Raw genomic sequence first — 20,002 nt, 5'->3', positions numbered from 1 at the left:
TGAGACCATGGATTTGCACCTTGGAAGGTTTCCAGGGCTCAGGCCTGGGCAAAATAGTATGGAAGACAGGCAGTTGCCCATGCTGCAAGTCTCCCCTCTCCACACCACCAATGTTGTCCAAGGGAAAGGCATTAGGACCCATACAACTTGACACAGGTGTCGTCGTATTGGTACAGTTTTATTTCCCTCCCATCTACCTTCACATTGCTTTTCTTTTAAGTAATTTCAACTGTCTGAAGGATCTGTGCTCAGCGTTTGTGCTGCTAACATACTTCATAGTTTCTAGAATGGCAAGAAGGGAAAACTATTTTTTTACACAGCTAGTTTACAATGTGCAGAATGCACTGCCTGAGAAGACAATGGAAGCCATTGCACATCAGCTTTCATGAGGATAATGGATATATTTTGAAGAGGACGTATTTACAGGTTTTAGTTAAGAGCAGTATGCGAGAACTCATTTGGTAAAGATTGGAAGAACATTGGATTGAAAATATTGATACTATCCTTAATACTTCTGAAATACAATACAGCAAATCCCGCTATTCTTTAATTACCTGATTCATGCAATAATTTTCTTACATAAATAATATTTTCAGAGAGTCATTTTCAATACCTGTTGTACGTCTTGATGATGACATCTCATTAAGAGTGCTGGTTTCTGCAAAGACAATAAACGACCAGAAACTGAAAGGTTAATTATTGTAGCAGCAGCTCCTTCATAAGTGGTAAATAGGAAATATACAGTCCATATATATTCACAACAAAACTCAAGAGTTTTTTGTTATCAACAGACTACTTTTGAAGCGAAACTTGTCCAAAAAGAACCAGACTCAGGAACCCATGTAGTAAACTCACTATTCCCCTTCACAAGCCTAATTAAATGTTTGCCAATTAGAAATTATGAAATAGTTCAGGAGATCCTCAGTACTCTAGAAACTCTCTGGGGGTGGGGCAGGATCTAACTTTGGCTACAGTGGCTGCCAGTTTTTTTGGATCTCAGGCTGGCAAGAATATTGAAAATCTACTTCTTGCATCTCAACCAGCAGCTCGTTGCCATGGCTCTGGAGGTGAGACATTTGCTGCCGGGGCAGATCAACCATCAAACATTTCTACTGAAGCTCAAGATTGGCTAGCACGTGGAATCAATTTAGTTCCATCTTATTCACTCCCCAGAAGTACTATTCATTCTGGGTCATCCCTGGATTTCATCTCACATCCCGAAAGTCAATTGGACTACTGATATTGTTCTAGACTGGTCAAACCAGTGCGACAAAGTCCTACAAAAGAAGTCAAAGACATCACCTCTGGAGATACCTCCTGGGCTTACTTCAAAAATGCCTTCTGGGACATCTTCCAAGACTACCTTCGGGACTACCTCCAAGCAAACTTCTAAGACAATCTCTGAGACAACTACTGCAACTACTTTTGAGACTACTTCTGACATGTCACCTGAAATATCTATTGAACTTCCTGCCTCTAACCACTATATATCTGATTTGTCCGGAGTACTTGCAGAATATTCGGAGCTGATGGAGGTCTTCAGCAAGAAAAAGGCTACCACTCTACTGCCTCACCAGGACTACGACTGCACCATTGATCTATTACTGAATACTTGTCCTCTTCAGGAACAGCTCTTCTATCTATCAGACAAACAGCATGGAGGACTACATCCAGGAAGCTCTGGTGTCTGGCTATTTCCAACCATCCACATCTCAAAGTTCAAAGTAAATTTTATTATCAAAGTACATACATGTTACTGTATACAAACATATGATTCATTTTCTTGTGGGCATACTCAACAAATCTATAGAATAATAACCATAACAGAATCAATGAAAGATTGCCAAACTAGGGCGTTCAGTGTGCCAAAGACAACGAACTGCGCACATACAAAAAGAAAAAAACAATAATACAAAAAAAAGCAATAAATATTGAGAACATGAAGTGAAGAGTCCTTGAAAGTGAGTTCATTGGTTGAGGAAACTTTCAAATGATGGGGAAAGTGAAGTTAGAGTAAAGTTATCCCCTGTGGTCAAGAGCCAATTTATTTACCTTTGACTCTATTTAATCTAACTAAAGCAAGGTCATTTAAAGACTAACAACCCAAGGAGATATATGGAACAACGGAGGTAGTAATAAATATAACTATTAATATTGTGTCAATGTTCTCAATAATCTCTCGCCAGGGGTACTCAATAAATCGTCTTCGTTGCAAGTAGTGAAATACACAGACGAGATTACAGACATTCACTTTTCTGACTAACGCACCAGTTCCACTTGAAAAAGAGGAAAAGGACCTGCATTTATGTAATAGCTGTCAAATCGCTTTTGGGATATCACAACGAGTTTTCAGTCAAGTGACATGCCATATGAAGTCTAGTTATTATTGTAGTGCAGAAAATCCACACACAAGACACAAAACAGCCAGATTGATTATGAACTGGTAATATCCAACACGTTCCTTTGAGTGAGGTTTTAATACTGGACAGCTCACCAAGGAGAACTGCCCTATTCATTGTTGAGTTATGGCCATAGTATCACTGCTATCTACCTGAGGCCAAGTGGCCGAATGTTCCACCTGAAAAAAGTTCTCACTGAACTGCTCTGTCACTCTCAACTCATTAAATCATAAATTAATTAATCAATTAATGAACACTCAAATAAAAGTCAGAGCAGTTTTCAAATGGGTCTTAGCTAAGGCTAAACTTCATGAGCAATCAATATGTTAAAGTAGACAGCTACAAAATCCAAGCACTAACACAAATTTTATAAATTAAAATCAAATGAATTCTATCTTGGTTTCAAGTTTAAGAAAGAAAAGGTACATATTTTTATTATTCATGTATCAGTGTAGGTGAGGATCTAGCATTTACAGACCATCACTGGTGCCCTTGATAATGCAGTGAGTCATCTTCCTGAACGTCAAGTTCACAAGATCTAATTCCAGTACTTTGACCCAGTAATGATGAGGAAACTGAGATATTATTCCAACGCAGGATAATCTGTGGCTTTGAGGAGGTGGTGCTCTCCTGCACCTACGATCCTTCTAGCTTCTGGTGGTTGACAATGCAGAAGATGCTTTGGAACTGGCTTTAGCAATTAGCAGCAATGCATCTTGCCATAGTTACACAGTGTCAATGTAGAGCCCAGTGATATGGTTGGGTGATAATGGAGCTGCCAACCAGTGCTTTACAGACAGGGATGTATTCTTTACAGATAGTCAACGTTGGAAAGTAAGAATTGCATCAGTCATTTTATACGATGCAACTTTTCATAAACAATTGTATTACAATACTGTAACAAGATATTCAGTGTTAGACTTATTGGCTGGGGCCTAATTTTTGGTTGAGATACTAAAGGCACTGATTTGACCTCCCATCTACTTTGCTTCTCTTTTAAATAGTTTCCACTGTCAGTAGGATAGTTAGCGTTTGTGCAGCTAACAAAATTCACAGTTACTATAAAGGAAATGAGGGAAAATGATTTTTACAGAGCTATTTCAGTATATGCAGAATGCATTGTCAGAGAAGAAGGTGGAATGTGTTGCAATAATAACATTCAAGAAGAAATTTAAAATATTTTGAAGAGGTGGTATTTACTGATGTTTTCTGTGAGAGCAGGATACATCAGCCAAGTAGATTAATGTTCCAAGAACAGTGGATTGAAAATACTCACACCATCCTCAATATTTCTATAATAACTCAATTCAGCAATCCCCAGTGATCTTTAATTACCCAATTCATGCAAGTTTTTTTCTGACGTACATGCATAATATTTTCAAAGAGACATTTTCAATACCTGTTGAATGTCTTGTTGATGACATCTCATTAAGAGTGCTCCTTTCTGCAAAGACAGTAAAAAGTCAGAAACTGAAATGTTAGTTATTGTAGCCCCTCCCTTGTAGGTGGTAAGTAAGGATCCTTCTTGCTTCTGGTGGTTGACAATGCAGAAGATGCTTTGGAACTGGCTTTAGCAATTAGCAGCAGTGCATCTTGCCATAGTTACACAGTGTCAATGTAGAGCCCAGTGATATGGTTGGGTGATAATGGAGCTGCCAACCAGTGCTTTACAGACAGGGATGTATTCTTTACAGATAGTCAATGAAGGTGTTGAATCTATGGAAATCATTGACATATAGTTCTGTGGAAGCTTGGTTAGGCAGCCATTGATAGGTTATTGATTAGTAAGGGGATAAGGTTTACGGGGAGAAGGTCAGAGAATAGGGTAAAAAGAACTAGGAATGATTGTGAAGCAGACACAGGAAATCAAATAGCCTAATTCTGCTCCTGTCTACTAGTGTAGTGGTCTAATTTCACAGCGAGTACCTGCAGCCTTCTACTATTACAATGTCAAGTTACTCAGTTTTAGAAATGTTGGCTAAATTTTGATTGGAATGCTGAAAGATATTAAACACGATCGCTTCGAAATAGAATCATCCAGAAGTCCTGAAACACATTTTTGTTAATTTTCTCTTTCAAAAAACAGCGCTTCAGAAAATAAGGTGTTTCCCAAATTCCACACCGAATAAAGTCCATTCTGTTTTTCTTCTCAAATTGGTGATGTTGAGAGCTTGAATTTCCAAAAGTCTGACTCAGAATTGATAACATTACTAGCTGGACATGGGCTAAAAGTAATTTGTTTGAATAATGTTGTTTTTATTTTGGGTGCTAACTACACAATAAAATTGATTCACCTTGAGTTCCACATCAGCATTCATCACTGGTTAAAATTACACCATTTGCAAAATTGCCTAGACACTCCTCTAAATGATCCAGATTCTTACATAAAACAGTTCTCCATTATTAAGTGCACACAGTAGTTATGCCATCACTCCTGTGATGCCCATTTCTAGGACTGTTGATAGAAAAAGGAGAACAATTGTAAAGAACAAGACAGAACTAAATATATATGACACAAGCTCATTGTTTTCATCCTATTTGAATGGATACACCATTATCTGCAAGACAGTAGGTTGACCTCACATCTAGCATGATATTGCTTCTCCATTAAACAACTTCCATTGTCTGGAAGGTCAGTAATTAGCATTTGTGCAGCAAACATAAATATTCGTCACTAGAAAGGAAATAAGGGAAAATTATGTTTTACACAGCTATTTCACAATGTGCAGAATGCACTGCTGGAGAAGATGATGGAAGACTTTGCAACATCAGCTTTAAGGAGGAGATTGGATATATTTTGAATAGGATGTATTTACAGGCTTTGGATGAGAGCAGAATACCAAAACTCATTCAATAAATGTCTGCAACAATGCATACTGAAAGTACTCATACTGTACTTATATTTCTATAAAACAATTCAGCAAATCCCAGTAATCTTTAATTACACAATTCATGCAAGATTTTACTTACATATGTAATATTTTCAAAGAGTTATTTTCAATACCTGTTGTATGTGTTGGCGATGATGCCTTATTAAAATTGCTGCTCTCTGCAAAGACAGTAAAAGATCAGAAACAAAAATGTGAGTTATTGTAGCAGCAGCTCCCTCTCACGTGCTGTGTGAGGAACTATATACCAAACTCAAGGCTTTTTATATCAGTGGAATAGTTTTGTTTTGAAAGTTGTTCAAACAGAACCAGACACCAATACTTGCATAGTTAACTCACTATTTCCCCATCACAACCCTATTAAATTTTTGCCACTCAGAACATATGGAAGGGTTTTTATTGTGTTGATCAGACCACATTTTGCCCTGTATCTGAGGAAGGATGTTCTGTCCCCTGGAGAGCATCAAGAGGGAGTCTCAAACTTCCTAAACTTCCCTTCCTCCATCATTATTCCCATGATTTACAGATTCACTTTCAATGACTTCTTATCTGATATGCTCGATATTTATTGTTTATTTATTTATTTTCAATTTTTTTTTGTATTGGTACAGTTTTATTTCCCTCCCATCTACCATCACATTAGTTTTCTTTTAAGTAATTTCCACTGTCTGAAGGATCTGTGCTCAGCATTTGTGCTGCTAACATAATTCATAGTTTCTAGAATGGCAAGAAGGGAAAACTATTTTTTTACACAGCTTGATTAGAATGTGCAGAATGCACTGCCTGAGAAGACAATGGAAGCCATTGCACATCAGCTATCATGAGGATATTAGATATATTTTGAAGAGAACGTATTTACGGGTTTTAGTTAACAGCAGTGTGCGAGAACTCATTTGGTAAATATTGCAAGGACATTGGATTGAAAATACTGATACCATCCTTAATACTTCTGTAATACAATACAGCAAATCCCACTATTCTTTAATTACCCAATTCATGCAAGATTTTTCTCACATAAATAATATTATCAGAGAGTCATTTTCAATACCTGTTGTATCTCTTGTTGATGACATCTCATTAAGAGTGCTCGTTTCTGCAAAGACAGTAAAAGACCAGAAACTGAAAAGTTAATTATTGTAGCAGCACCTCCTTCATAGCTGGTAAGTAGGAAATATACAGTCCATATACATTCACAACAAAATTCAAGAGTTTTTTTTTATCAACAGACTAATTTTGAAATGAAATTTCTCCAAAAAGAATCAGACTCAGAAACTCGCGTAGTATACTCACTATTCCCCTTCACAAGACTAATTAAATGTTTTCCACTTAGAAAATATGGAATGGTTCAGGAGATCCTCAGTACTCTAGAAACACTCTGACTCTGGAGGGCAGGATCTACCATTGGCTACAGAGGCTGCCAGCTTTTTTTGGATCTCACGCTGGCAAGAAGATTGAAAATACACTTCTTGCATCTCAACTAGAAGCTCATTGCCATGGCTCTGGAGGTGAGACATTTGCTGCCGGGGCAGATCAACCATCAAATATTTCTGCTGAAGCTCAAGATTAGCTAGCATGTGGAATCAATTTGGCTCCATCTTATTCTCTCCCCAGAAGTACTATTCATTCTGGGTCACCCCTGGATTTCATCTCACAACCTGAAAGTCAATTGGACTACTGATATTGTTCTAGACTGGTCAAACCAGTGCGAGAAATTCCACCAAAAGATGCCTAAGAGATTACCTCTGGAAATACCTCCTGGGCCATCTTCCAGGAGTACCTTCAGGACTACCACCATGACAACTTCTAAGACTACCTCTGAGACAACTACTGCAACTACTTTTCAGACTACTTCTGACATGCCACCTGAAATATCTGTTGAACTTTCTGCCTCTAACCCCAATATATCTGATTTGTCTGGAGTTCTTGCAGAATATTCAGAGCTGATGGAGGTCTTCAGCAAGAAAAAGGCTACCACTCTACTGCCTCACCAGGACTACAACATCACCATTGATCTGTTACTGAATACTTGTCCTCCTCAGGGACAGCTCTTCTATCTATCAGACAAACAACATGGAGGACTACATCCAGGAAGCTCTGGTGTCTGGCTATTTCCAACCATCCACATCTCAAAGTTCAAAGTAAATTTTATTATTAAAGTACATACATGTTACCATATACAAACATGTGATTCATTTTCTTGTGCGCATACTCAACAAATCTATAGAATAATAACCATAACAGAATCAATGAAAGATTGCCAAACTAGGGCGTTCAGAGTGCCAAAGACAACAAACTGTGCACATACAAAAAGAAGAAACAATAATATAAATAAATAAGCAATAAATATTGAGAACATGAGATGATGAGTCCTTGAAAGTGAGTTCATTGGTTGAGGGAACATTTAAATGATGGGGCAAGTGAAGTTGAGTGAAGTTATCCCTTATGGTCAGGAGCCTAATAGTTGAGGGGTAATAACATTTCCTGAAGCTGGTGGTGCGAGTCCTGGGGCTCTTGTACCTTCTTCCTGAATGGTGGGATCCCTAATGATGGATGCTCATCTCCCACGACAGTGCTTAATGTAGATTGGCTCAAAAGTTGGGAGGGCTTTACCTGTGATGGACTGGGCTGTATCCACTACTTTTTGTAGCATTTGCCATTCATGGGAATAGGCGTTTCCAAGCCAGGCTGTGATGCAGCCAGTCGATATACTCTTCACTACACATCTACAGAAGTTTGTTACAGTTTTAGATGTCAAGCTGAATCTTTGCAAACTCCTGTAGAAGTAACGAAATAGAGGTGCTGTCGTGCTTTCTCTGTAATTACACTTATGTGCTGGGCCCAAGACAGGTCCTCTGAAATACTAACACCTAGGAATCTAAAGTTGCTAACCCTCTCCACATATGATCCTCTGAAGAGGACCAGTTCATGGACCTCTGGTTTCCTTCTTCTGATGTCTGTAATCAGTTCCTTGGTCTTGCTGACAATGAGTGAGGGGTTGTTGTTATGACACCACTCAGCCACATTTTTAATCTCCCTCCTGTATGCTGATTCTTCACCACCTTGGATTCAACAACAGCGGTGGTATTGTTAGCAAACTTGAATTTAGCATTGCAGCTGTGCTTAGCTGCACCGTCGTAAGTGTAAAGCATGTAGAGCAGGGGGCTAAGCACACAGCCATGAGGTGCTCCTGTGCTGATGGTGATTGTGGAGGAGATGTTGTTGGCAGTCTGAACTGAGTAGAGTCTTCAAGTGAGGAAATCCAGAACCCAATTTCAGAAAGAAGTATTGAGGCCCATTGATTAGTTCTGCGGGGATGATGGTATTGAATGCTGAGCTGTAGTCATAAAGATCATCCTGATGTCTGCATCTTTGCTGTCCAAATGTTCCAGGGTTGAGCGAAGGACCAATAAGATGGCATCTGCTGTGGACCTTTTGTTCCTGTAGGGAAATTGGAGTGGATCTAAATCAGGCAGGAGTTGAGGTGTTTTGTCACCAACTCTCAAAACAGGTCATCACTGTGGATGTAAGTGCTGCTGACTGGTAGTCAGTGAGGCAGGTCACCACGCTCTGCTTGGGCATCAGTATAATTGAAGTCTGCTTGAAGCAGGTGGCTACCACTCACTGCTGAAACCAGAGGTTAAAGATCTCAGTGAACACACCAGCCAGTTAATCAGCACAGGTCTTTCGTACTCGGCCAGGTGCCCCATCCAGGCCGGATGCTTTTTGTGGGTTCACCCACCTGAAGGCAGCTCGCACGTCAGCTTCAGAAACCGAAGTCATGGGATCATCAGGGGATCCAGGTGGCAGGAATTGACAGCGTGGCTGACGACACATCACCATTTAACTTCAAGCTACCTGCCACTTCAGCACATTACTGGAATTGGCTCCACTCTAACCAATATCATGGAGGCTTATCTACTGATAACTCAGGGATTGCTACTGAGTAAATGTATCTTGAGTCCTTCCAATATATCAAGCAGCAAGCCGTCGAATTAGACCTCTAAAACCTTAATCTTGAGTGAGTTCTTATTAATTTGCTTGGTCCAGGCTGTTAACAATGGAATCCACAAACACTCAACGATACTTTGTGTTGTGGGGAAGTCCGTCCTCTATGTCCTCACTCGAAAAGCCAAGAGAGGATGATGTGTCCCAGTTCTGTTGGAATAAATCAGTCTGCAGCCTCACTTATGGTAAGGCGTGCAGCAAACTCTGACCTACTGTAGGTATCTCCATTCTTGAACACAAGGCATTAGGAACCTGGAAGAGGACTGAGAAGTGCAAGCCCATGGCTGCTGTGTAGCACATGTGATGAGATGTGCCACCATTCCCTTCCGATAATGGCAGCTCTGTGAATATGTCAGGAAGCATCAACTGTGGGCCAAATTGAAACAATTTCAGAAATAATTAATCAGCATGTATTTCACAAGCCATTGAAAAGTGATTCTGGGGTCCTGCCCTTGGCCGAACACTCGATCTTTTCTGTGTGTCAAACACATTACAGCTTCAAGGCTGAATCCAGCCTGCCAGCTGGATTGATACATTACTATCAGACCTTTACTAATATCATGGTCTGTCTAGTCCTCATGGTTCAATTTCCATTATGACCACTGGGAAAATGACAAACTAGAGTTAAATTGGCACCCATATCCTAAATGGAGAATTATTGCAAACAAATCTTTCAGCTGGCATTATGATTGGATCTCCAAATCCTGTTTCCATGCAGATCCCTCTACCATTTCCTTCTCTGTTTTTGATTAATTCCCAGTTGATCTATCCATATGTGAGGCTGAGAATATGCTCTGAACCTTCATCAAATCTCCCTTGCCTAGAGAAAAATGAGAATGACTCTGGGAGATTCCTGACTGTCACTCCCTTCCTGCTTGAGAGGAAGATTTGATTCACTCTTATCATAATCTTAAAAATCTGATAGACATAATGACCAAAGACTGTCAAGTCAAGTCAAATTTATTTACAAAGCACATTTAAAAACAACCCATGTTGACCAAAGTGTGCACAATCCATAACAGGTAGTTAAAATCACAAATACAAGAAACACAGATATAAACAACAAGGCACATAGCTTATAGGCACAAAATAAACAAAAAAGCCAAAATAAGCACAAAATAAGCCAAAAAATCAGCCGAATAAAGGTAAGTTTTGAGCCTGGACTTAAAAGAGTCAATGGAGGGGGCAGATCTAGTAGGGAGGGGAATGCTGTTCCACAGTCTAGGGGCTACAACAGCAAAGACGCGGTCACCCCTGAACTTAAATTTAGATCGCGGGACAGCCAAGAGCCCCAAGTCAGCCAACCTGAGGGATGTGATGAATTCTATTCCAGTGTATGTGCTTCTGCTTTCCAGGGACCTACTCTTTTTGTGCCCAAGTTCTGCGTTTGATTGCACCGCTGTTGGTTTAGAATTATGACAAAATGGGATAAATATCCGCTAAAAATACGTAGTAGATTAGTTCAGATATACAGGAAGACATATAAAATGCAGTACGCCCGTCACTTTAGGGTAAAACAAACTCCCCGAAACGGAAATGGAACAACTAATTGATTATACTATAATTCCAACTATACTTAACCACAATTATGTCATTTAAATGATTCATCTTAGAATGGAAGTTAATCTCTTTTGAGTTTTATTTGTATAATTTATGATTAAGATACATCAGCTGACAAATTTCTCTGCAACCACGATAAAAAAGGGAGATGTTTCCAGTACCTGTTATGGCTGATGTTGTGGGTGCATCAGTGATGTTGTTGGAAAGAACTGAAAGAAAGTAGCTGGAATTAGATCAGAAATAGGAGAGGACCACTGTTGGTAATGTTAGTATAAGCAGCCAACAAATCCTATCACAATGAATGACAGTCATTGGTCATAATAACACACCAACTTCAGTTCATCAATTTTTTTCAAAGCAAAAATTAGGTTCCAACAAGAATCTTCAACTATAACCACTAGATTGCTGTCTCATATATAATACCAGGATATCAAAGTAATAAGGAAACTGTTGATACCTGTTGTGCTGAAAGAATCAGCGGAGTTATGATCTGAAAACAGACAGGAAGATGGTTATGCAGTGTTGTTGTATAATAGGGTTACAGGTAGTGAGAATTTTCAATCACTCAAACAAATTGTCCCTTCTTTGGGATCACATAGAAATCCCTTTCATACCTAATTGTTTTATTCATTACTGAATCGGGAATCCAGGCAATTCTACACTAACCTTTAACCACGTGCACCATGTAATGTTCTTGATTGCCATTTAGTTCTTGAAACCTTATGAAAAGTGCAAGTAACTTAATGATTTCAAAGCAGATGGGAAGCAAGTCCAGGGAAATGATGATTTATTTAATGCTTGAAACCAACAAGAATGGAACATACTTACATACGCTGACAGATGCTGTTCCTGCTGGAAGGGCAATGCTATTTCTGATGGGATATATTTGAGGATATTGATATCATGTGACCAGTCCTTAGCAGCATCTAAACACCAGGGAGGTGTACCCATAGTATTGCTCTTAACTCACAGTTCACAACTTTACCAAAGCAGGAAATGTGTGCAGGAGTTTAGTATTGTAAAGTGCCTTTGCTGGGCACTATATTTTAAATAGAGGGATGGCAGTATGTTCTACTCAAAGGAAGCAATGCTGCCTCTTCACCTTCTGCAGTCCATGGTAAAAACAATCTCAACAAGTGGGTCCAGTTGACATCAGCTGACAATAGAATATTGTTCCATACTTGAAGATTGGAGATTGAATGGCAAGCAGAGGTTTGTAGGACTTAATCACTTAACCAGGTGGAGTCAGGAAGCCATATGTAGACATGTTGAGACTCCTACAGCGTAAGTTCAGACATGGATTACAGGACAGTATAGCACAGCAAACGGGCTTTTCAGCCCTTGATGTCCGCGCTGAACACAATGCCAAAATTAACTAATTCTCTTCAGCATATAATACGCTATAACTCAGTCCTCACTGCGGGATCAGCAGTGGAAAGGGTGAGCAGTTTCAAGTTCCTGGGTGTCAACATCTCTGAAGATCTATCCTGGGCCCAACATATTGATGCAGTTACAAAGAAGGCCCAACAACAGTTGCAAGTCATTAGGAATTAGATGAGATTTGGTATGTCACTAAAGTCTCCAGCAAATTTCTACAGATGTACCACGGAGAGCATTATAATTGGTTGCGTCACCATCTGATATGGAGAGACCACTGCACAGGATGGAAAAAAAGCTGCAGGAAGTTGCAAATTCAGCCAACTCCATCATGGGCACATCCCTCCCCAGCATCAAGGGCATCTTCACAAGACAATGCCTCAAAAAGGTGGCATCCATCATCCAGGAGATGCCCTCTTCTCATTGCTACCATCAAGGAGGTACAGGAGCCTGAAGACACACATTCAAAGTTTTAGGAACAGCTTCTTCCCCTCTGCCATCAGATTTCTGAATGGGCAATGAACCCACGAACACAACATCACTATTTTTCCCCTCTCTTTTTGTACTCTTTATTTTACTTAATTTTATATTTCTTATTGTAATTTATGTGTTTAATTATGTATTGCATTGAACTGCTGCTACAAACAGCAAATATCACAACATATGCCATTGATATTAAACTTGGTTCTGATTCTGATATACTGTGTGCACCATGGCACAACATAGATAACAATTATGTAGTTATAAGCATGCAAGATATCTGAGGCAGGAAGTTCAATTAGCGTTTGTGTGTTGCCATATCAAAAAGAGAAGAGCAGAAGTTAAACTGCTCTACGTGCAAAATTGGTCAGAGCATAAGCCAAAAGGATGTGGTGCTGTGCCCTGATGGTCAAGAACCTGGTTTGAAAATGAGTGTAGCTTGGGCAACGGTTACCTTCAGGTTAGCAAATATCTTCCAGAATGAGTCCCAGGACTTGTGCAGATGCTTCTTTGCACCATCTGTTCATGCACTTTCTTCCACTGTAGATTAACCTTCCATCCCAACAAATGCCAGCCTTGCTTTACAATACCAGAAAAGTGTTGTGCAATAAATCTCTCCCTCTCTGATGTACACAAAAACACATAGATATGTACCACAGATAATGCTTTTTATGAAAGATTTGTATGTGAACAGATAGATATTTGGCTTGGCCAGCAGTACCTATGCATGCAGAGATTGATCAGTAGGGGGTCCCAATAGCACATTGCAGGAACCATTATTTGCAGTGATCTCCACAGTGAACTGTGAGAGGCAAGAACTAATCCCAAGAACCCCAAGAAGAGGGTCCCTTTAACATTATTGACATGAAATACATGGATCCGGAATAGCGGGCGATTTCCTGTACGAGGCAAGTTACAGCAGTGGTTAGCCCTTGCCTTCTGCCGGGTGAGTTTTTTTAAGAGATCACCAGCTCTTAACCCAGCATGCAAGGGGTGCCGGCTGGAATCGAACTCGGGACTTTTCGCTCTGAAGTCCAGCGCTGATGCCTCTATGCCACCAGCTGGCACATATCCATTACACCCTTTAAAAACAGAGCAGGTTTGCCATTTGAAACTGACAACTCAGCTGAATGACTGCCTGTTTTATTTATTGTATCAAATGTTGACAAATATACTTATTGTATTCTTGATATTTTTCCATGTACTGTATTCTAATATTTCTAAAGTCTTTGTTTTCCTTGTAGGTTTATAGTCATTATCTTTGCTATAGAAATGCATCAAACTAAGATTCTTTGCCATTCCTTCCATGGAAAGTGGTTTGGAATTAGAAACATGCTGTACGTTCACTCTGGATTGTAATGATAACAAAAATTAATGCATTTTCCAACAATATTATTCAGTAAATCTTTCTGCCTCACAGTTGCTTTGATCCATACAAAACATTTTCCTCTTTGCCTCTCTGTTCACTGATTGATCTAATGTCACGAACTTGCATCGCATTCAAAGTATCACTGCTTAATCTGTTCTGTACCTTCTGTTCCTTAAGGTTGTTATGGCCAGGGCTGGTAATGGGGTCAAGCTCCCACTACCTATTAAGTGTTCCCAATGGCATGTGCCTCAGGTAGCCTCTTACAACCAAGTCCATTTCCTGGCCTTCAGGTGTGGCTTAGCTACTAAGTCCGGCAGAACCGTTTCTACGAAAATGTTTCTACTGGTAGGAGAAAGGGCAAAGGCGGGTTGCTGGCACCTTAAAACCAGTCACTTTGGGCAGATGCAGCTCATCAGCTGTGGATGGCAGCTCATCTAGGAGAAGGAAAACTCTGATCTTAAACCTCTGCTGATATGCGGCTATACCCATTCGTGGGGAAGGGTTCAGGAGTAAACCCTGAGGAAAAATCCAGAGCTGGAGTTGCTAAGGCACTTTTACAATGAGTTCAATGCTGTTTGGCAACTCCTGTGATGCCGTTGGTACCAAACAGTATCGGTCTCTGCCATTCCTTTGGATTCATCAGATGCGTGGAGAGGGGGAGTTTGCTATGTGGGCAACAGCCTGCTCTCCATATTGTACTGCCCAGGCTTGCGTATCTAGGCAACTCGGATGCAATATCCATTGTCGACTCTGACCGACGGAGGACTCAGACCTTACAATATTTAATTTATGCACTTCACCTTGTTTAGTTATGTGTAATTCAGCTGTAGATTTTATCCATACTTTCATAAGTTATTGTGTGTGATATGTATGTTGTATGAACTACTGTGCTTTACACTCTGGTTTGAAGAAACGTTGCAACACACATCAAAGTTGCTGGTGAACGCAGCAGGCCAGGCAGCATCTATAGGAAGAGGTGCAGTTGACGTTTCAGGCCAAGACCCTTCGTCAGGACTAACTGAAGGAAGAGTGAGTAAGGGATTTGAAAGCTGGAGGGGGAGGGGGAGATGCAAAATGATAGGAGAAGACAGGAGGGGGAGGGATAGAGCCGAGAGCTGGACAGGTGATAGGCAAAAGGGATACGAGAGGATCATGGGACAGGAGGTCCGGGAAGAAAGACGGGGGTGGGGGGGGGAGACCCAGAGGATGGGCAAGGGGTATATTCAGAGGGACAGAGGGAGAAAAAGAAGAGTGAGAGAAAGAATGTGTGTATAAAAATAAGTAACAGATGGGGTACGAGGGGGAGGGGGGCCTTAGCGGAAGTTAGAGAAGTCGATGTTCATGCCATCAGGTTGGAGGCAACCCGGATGGAATATAAGGTGTTGTTCCAACCTGATGGCATGAACGAACAACACCTTATATTCCATCTCATTTGATGGTATAAATTACAATAAGCTTGACTTGAATTTTGTAATGCTCCTATGACAGGCTTGTACCGTACCAACATACTTACGTAAGAAATTATTTGTTTGGATTCCATGCAAACAAACCATTATATCCATATCGTGGTACATGTGACAATAATCAACCGATTACTGATATATGAATGAAGAAACGATAACAAGATCAACTGCAGAGACTGGAAAGCCCCACCAGCCCTCAACTTATCTAAAGTGCCATAGGGGCAGTGCATGGAAACCCAATAACATCTAACATCTAAACATGCTGCATGCCTTCACTTGTGCATACAGGGAGAGCACTGCTGTCGGTATTATAAAGAGCAAGTTGCACTGGAGATTATTTTTCTAGGTCAGGTTTTTCAGGTCTGACCAGGAAGAACCTAGTGACATAATTAACTGTGTAGATGCGACCTTCTGTCTGAAAGTCCTTGTGTGCCTGCGGATTGAAACTGCTACTTAACTTTGGCATTCACCCCAGAATTCATCTGATTTTGGGCTGGAATCAAGTTCTTGGGGGGGTGAATCTGAGTGATAGGTGTTATTTGCTAAAGATCTATTGATGGTTTACTGTTGCAATAATAGGCCCTTTCATTGGAAATGGGTATTTTTGCCTTTACATAACGAGGAAATACTGCCATTCACAGAAGAGACTGACTTGAGAAAATCTACAGATGCTGGAAATCCAAAGCAACACACACAAAATGCTGGAGGAATTCAGCAGGCCAGGAAGCATTTATAGAAAAAAGTAAACAGTTGACATTTCGGGCCGAGACCCTTCGTCAGGACTGGAAAGGAAGGGGAGGAATTCATGGAAGAGAATTCATTTCACTAAACTATTTCCATTGTGTACCACATAGAGCACTAGGGCTGTCCAGTGATTCTCTTCTGCAGGGTTCAAATACTGGCAATAATACCCAAGGGTGAACAAAAGTCAAAGTTTGTATTGCTCAACCTTAAGCCCTGCAAACGTTGTCGAAATCGTAGATTTTAAGGCATGGGAAAACATGAACATTACAGCATTAGTATAGAGGGGTACCTGATAGTTAGAGCCACTCAATTGAGTAAAGTGGCCTGTTTCTGAATGACTCAATGGCCAAGGTGAAAGTGCAAGTTCATAGGGAATGGTGTACTGGGATATGGAGAAGCAAAATGTAAACAGCCAGGAAGAAAAATGGTATGTCAGCCTTTACTGCAAGCAAGCTCATTCACTTTCAAGGACTCTTCATCTCATGTTGTCAATATTTATTGCTTATTCATTTATATACTTTTTCCTTTTTGTATTTGCACAATTTGTTGTGTTTTGCACATTGCTTGTTTGTCAGTCTTGTGAGGTTTTTCATTGATTCTATTGCGATCACAAGAAAATGCATCTTAGGGTTGTATATGGTGACATGTAGGTTGATAATAAATTTACTTTGAATTTTGAAGCTGGAGTACAAAATTAAGGGAAACTTGCTGAGCTTGCACAGAGTTTTGATTGTGTTATGTGCAATTTTGGTCTCCACACTTGATCAAGCCTTAGCAAACAGTGCAACACTTACAAACTGGATTCTGCGGTGAAGGAAACTGTTCTGTGCAAATTGGAGACACAAAAGACTGCAGATGCTGGAAATCTGATGCAACATTCACAAGAGTTTGGGGAAACTCAGCAAATCAGGTAGCAACAGTGGGAGGGAAATAGATAGTTGATGTTTCGGCTCGTGACTCTTCAACAAGACTGGAAAGACAGATTGGAAATAGCTAATATGAGGAGGAGGGGATGGAACAAGCATTGTCAGCTGATAGGTGGATCCAGATGAAGAAGGGTGTAAACAGTTGACAGGGGGAGGGGGGATGAGAATAACAATGCCTTACAAAGCTGGGAGGTGATAGGTAGAAGTAACAAAGGGCTGAAGGAGGTGGATTCTGATAGGAGAGGACAGTAGACGATGGAATAAATGGGAAGATGTGAGGAAGGGAACTAGAGGGAGGAATATGTATGTGGATGATGGACAGATTGAGGGGGTGAGGGAGGTAAAAAAGATGATGGGGGCTGGTGCGATAAAGGGGAAAAAACGAAACAGAAGAGAGTGGTTGCCAAAAGAAAGAGATTGATGTTATCAGGTTGGAGATTACCAGAGTTTCCCCTAATCTGTGTCTAGCCTCAGTTTGGCAGTAGGGGAGGCTGTGGACAGACATTGTGATGAGGGACAGTTGGGAATACTCCAAGAGCTGGCATTGACTCAATGGGCTGAATAAGCTCCTTCAGTGTCATGATGATATTTGAGAAAAATAAAGGATTTAGAGAAAGACCTGTAGCTGGCGGGCCTCTATGGCTATAGCTAGAACTCCAGCAGGGCAGCAGAAAATTGGAGAGGCATCATTATGTGATACTGCAGCACAGTAAAGTAAATGAGACATTCAACACAGTCGAACCACATCCTGGCTAGATCAGGACGTTGACAGAGTTAAGTGATCAGGAAACAGTGCCACTGTTCACCAGACAAGTTGGACAAACAACCTGCAGGAATAATTGCAAATAAGAACTACATCCAAAAGGTGCATATTGCTGTTGCTGCAAGGGTTGCCCTGGGCAGTCATCCAGTCAGATAGCTGGGTGGCAGCGAGCACTTATTGCACCTTGCAGCATTTCCAATGAACGCAAAGACACTGGAGAGATCGTAATTAGAGTTATGAAAGGAAGGGTGATCTTGGTAAGGTACATACCGCTCAACAATGGAGTGAAATCTGGCAGCTAATTTCAAAGGAAATAGCTTTGAGTTTTATAACCCCATCTCAAATGTAATATTGAATCTCATACTGACACCGAGGGAGACCATTTGGGCCTATTTGGACTGTGTTGGCTTCCAGCGGATCAAGGCTATCGGTCGTCTTAACCCTCTTATTTCCCCGTAGCCTTGAAACTGACTCTCTCTCACACGCGTCCGTCAACTTCCCTTTTATTCTTTTTGTCATTAACCAACACTAAGGCGTAATTCACAAAGGGTAACTAACCCACCATTCTGTTTTTGGGATGCAAGGGGAAGCCAAAGCACCCGAGGGAAACCAAGCCGGGTGCCACGAGAATGTGCAATCTCCAGACGGGTTCAGAATGAAACCCAGGCTCCCCGAGCTGTGAGGCAGTAGTGTAGCCTGCCACACCACTGCACTGTCCCGATTGATCAGGGGTCCCCAGCCTCTTCATGCCATGGACCCCCGACCATTAACCGAGGGGGTCTGTGGACCCCAGAATAGGAATGATTAAAGGTGAAGATGGGAACCTTTGCAGTAGAAACATTTGATAGTGTAAATGACAGGTTGCTTAAGTCAGACATGAAGCAACAAGGAAGATACTGACAGAAATAGGAACAGAACATAGAACAGTACAGCACAGTTCAGCCTATGATGTTGTGCCAACCTGTTTAAACATACTCCATGATCAATCCAGCCCTTCCCTCATGCACAACACTTAACTCTCCACTTTTCTTACATCCATGTGCCTAGTTCAGAGTCTCTTAAATGTCCCTATTGTGTCAGCCTCACCACCACCCCCTGCAGTGAAATGGAGCCACTTAAAGATGGCGCCCTCCAGCGTCATGATGGGACGTTAGTGATCTGGACAAAGAAAAGGCAGAGGCGGCTTTTCTCACCCTTAAATCACTTCAACAGACAACATGGTGCTTTTGCAGTTGAGTCACCCTTGAAATGTAAGGAGCAGAGGTATTTCAGGAACACTCTGATTCCTGTAAACCCACGCTAAAAGCCACCAACAAACAGAATGGCATTTTAAGCTTTCAGTTGATCTACATAAAATCTTCCTTTTGGTTGCCTACAGGAATAAAGCTATGAATCCTTCACCAAAACAATAATTAGAGATAAGCATCAGGCACAGGATGAGAATGTCTTAATATCAAATGACTTTCCTAATTTAATCCTTAATCTGCTTGCAGTTTGAAGAATAGTTTCACTCCTTTTTTAAAAAAGGAATTGTTTTCATTATTAATCTATTAGTCTTTCTAGATCACCTAAAGGTATCAGATGCCACAGCTTAAGTATGAAGGATAAAGCACTAAATAGATGAGGATTCAATAATCAGTTTTACCTGCACAAAAGGCCACTGATCTTTCAAACAGCTCAGTAAATTATTGACTAGCTGGAGAAGGCAAATACTCACGAAAGTCAAGCACATAATCGTAAATCCCAATGCCCCCAATGATATTTGAGCTCCACAAATTAACATTGTAAGATTTGTTCTCAGGACTGGTTTAGATGGGAACCTTGGTCAGCATGGACCAAAAGGGCCAAAGCGCCTGTTTGTATGCTTATGACTCTTTAACTTCTAAGCAACTAGTCCAATAAGATCACCAGTGGACCAGGCTAACCATCTGATAATGGGATGTTACATGTTCACAACATTCTCTGGTCACTCTTTAAAGTTCAAAGTAAATTTATTTTCAAAGTACATTATGTCACCATGCTGCATTG

General features: G+C 40.7%; 1 protein-coding gene across 1 annotated transcript in view; it reads right to left on the bottom strand.

The window, feature by feature from the left end:
* The window catches only part of LOC134348721 (adhesion G-protein coupled receptor G2-like), a 189,144-nt gene that overhangs the window by 151,838 nt on the left and 17,304 nt on the right, over positions 1-20,002 (bottom strand). Inside the window, exons 2-7 of the mRNA XM_063052526.1 lie at positions 11,310-11,342; positions 11,014-11,061; positions 6,336-6,380; positions 5,404-5,448; positions 3,799-3,843; positions 614-658 (exon numbers count right to left, since the gene is read on the bottom strand). Coding sequence (XP_062908596.1) covers positions 614-658; positions 3,799-3,843; positions 5,404-5,448; positions 6,336-6,360 — 160 coding nt within the window. The 5' untranslated portion in view covers positions 6,361-6,380; positions 11,014-11,061; positions 11,310-11,342. The remainder of the gene's footprint in view (positions 1-613; positions 659-3,798; positions 3,844-5,403; positions 5,449-6,335; positions 6,381-11,013; positions 11,062-11,309; positions 11,343-20,002) is intronic.

This window comes from Mobula hypostoma, chromosome 6 (genome assembly GCF_963921235.1).
Source record: "Mobula hypostoma chromosome 6, sMobHyp1.1, whole genome shotgun sequence".
Classification (NCBI taxonomy): Eukaryota; Metazoa; Chordata; class Chondrichthyes; order Myliobatiformes; family Myliobatidae; genus Mobula; species Mobula hypostoma.
Note: the sequence above shows the minus strand (reverse complement) of the source record. Positions and strands in the feature narration are given on the sequence as shown.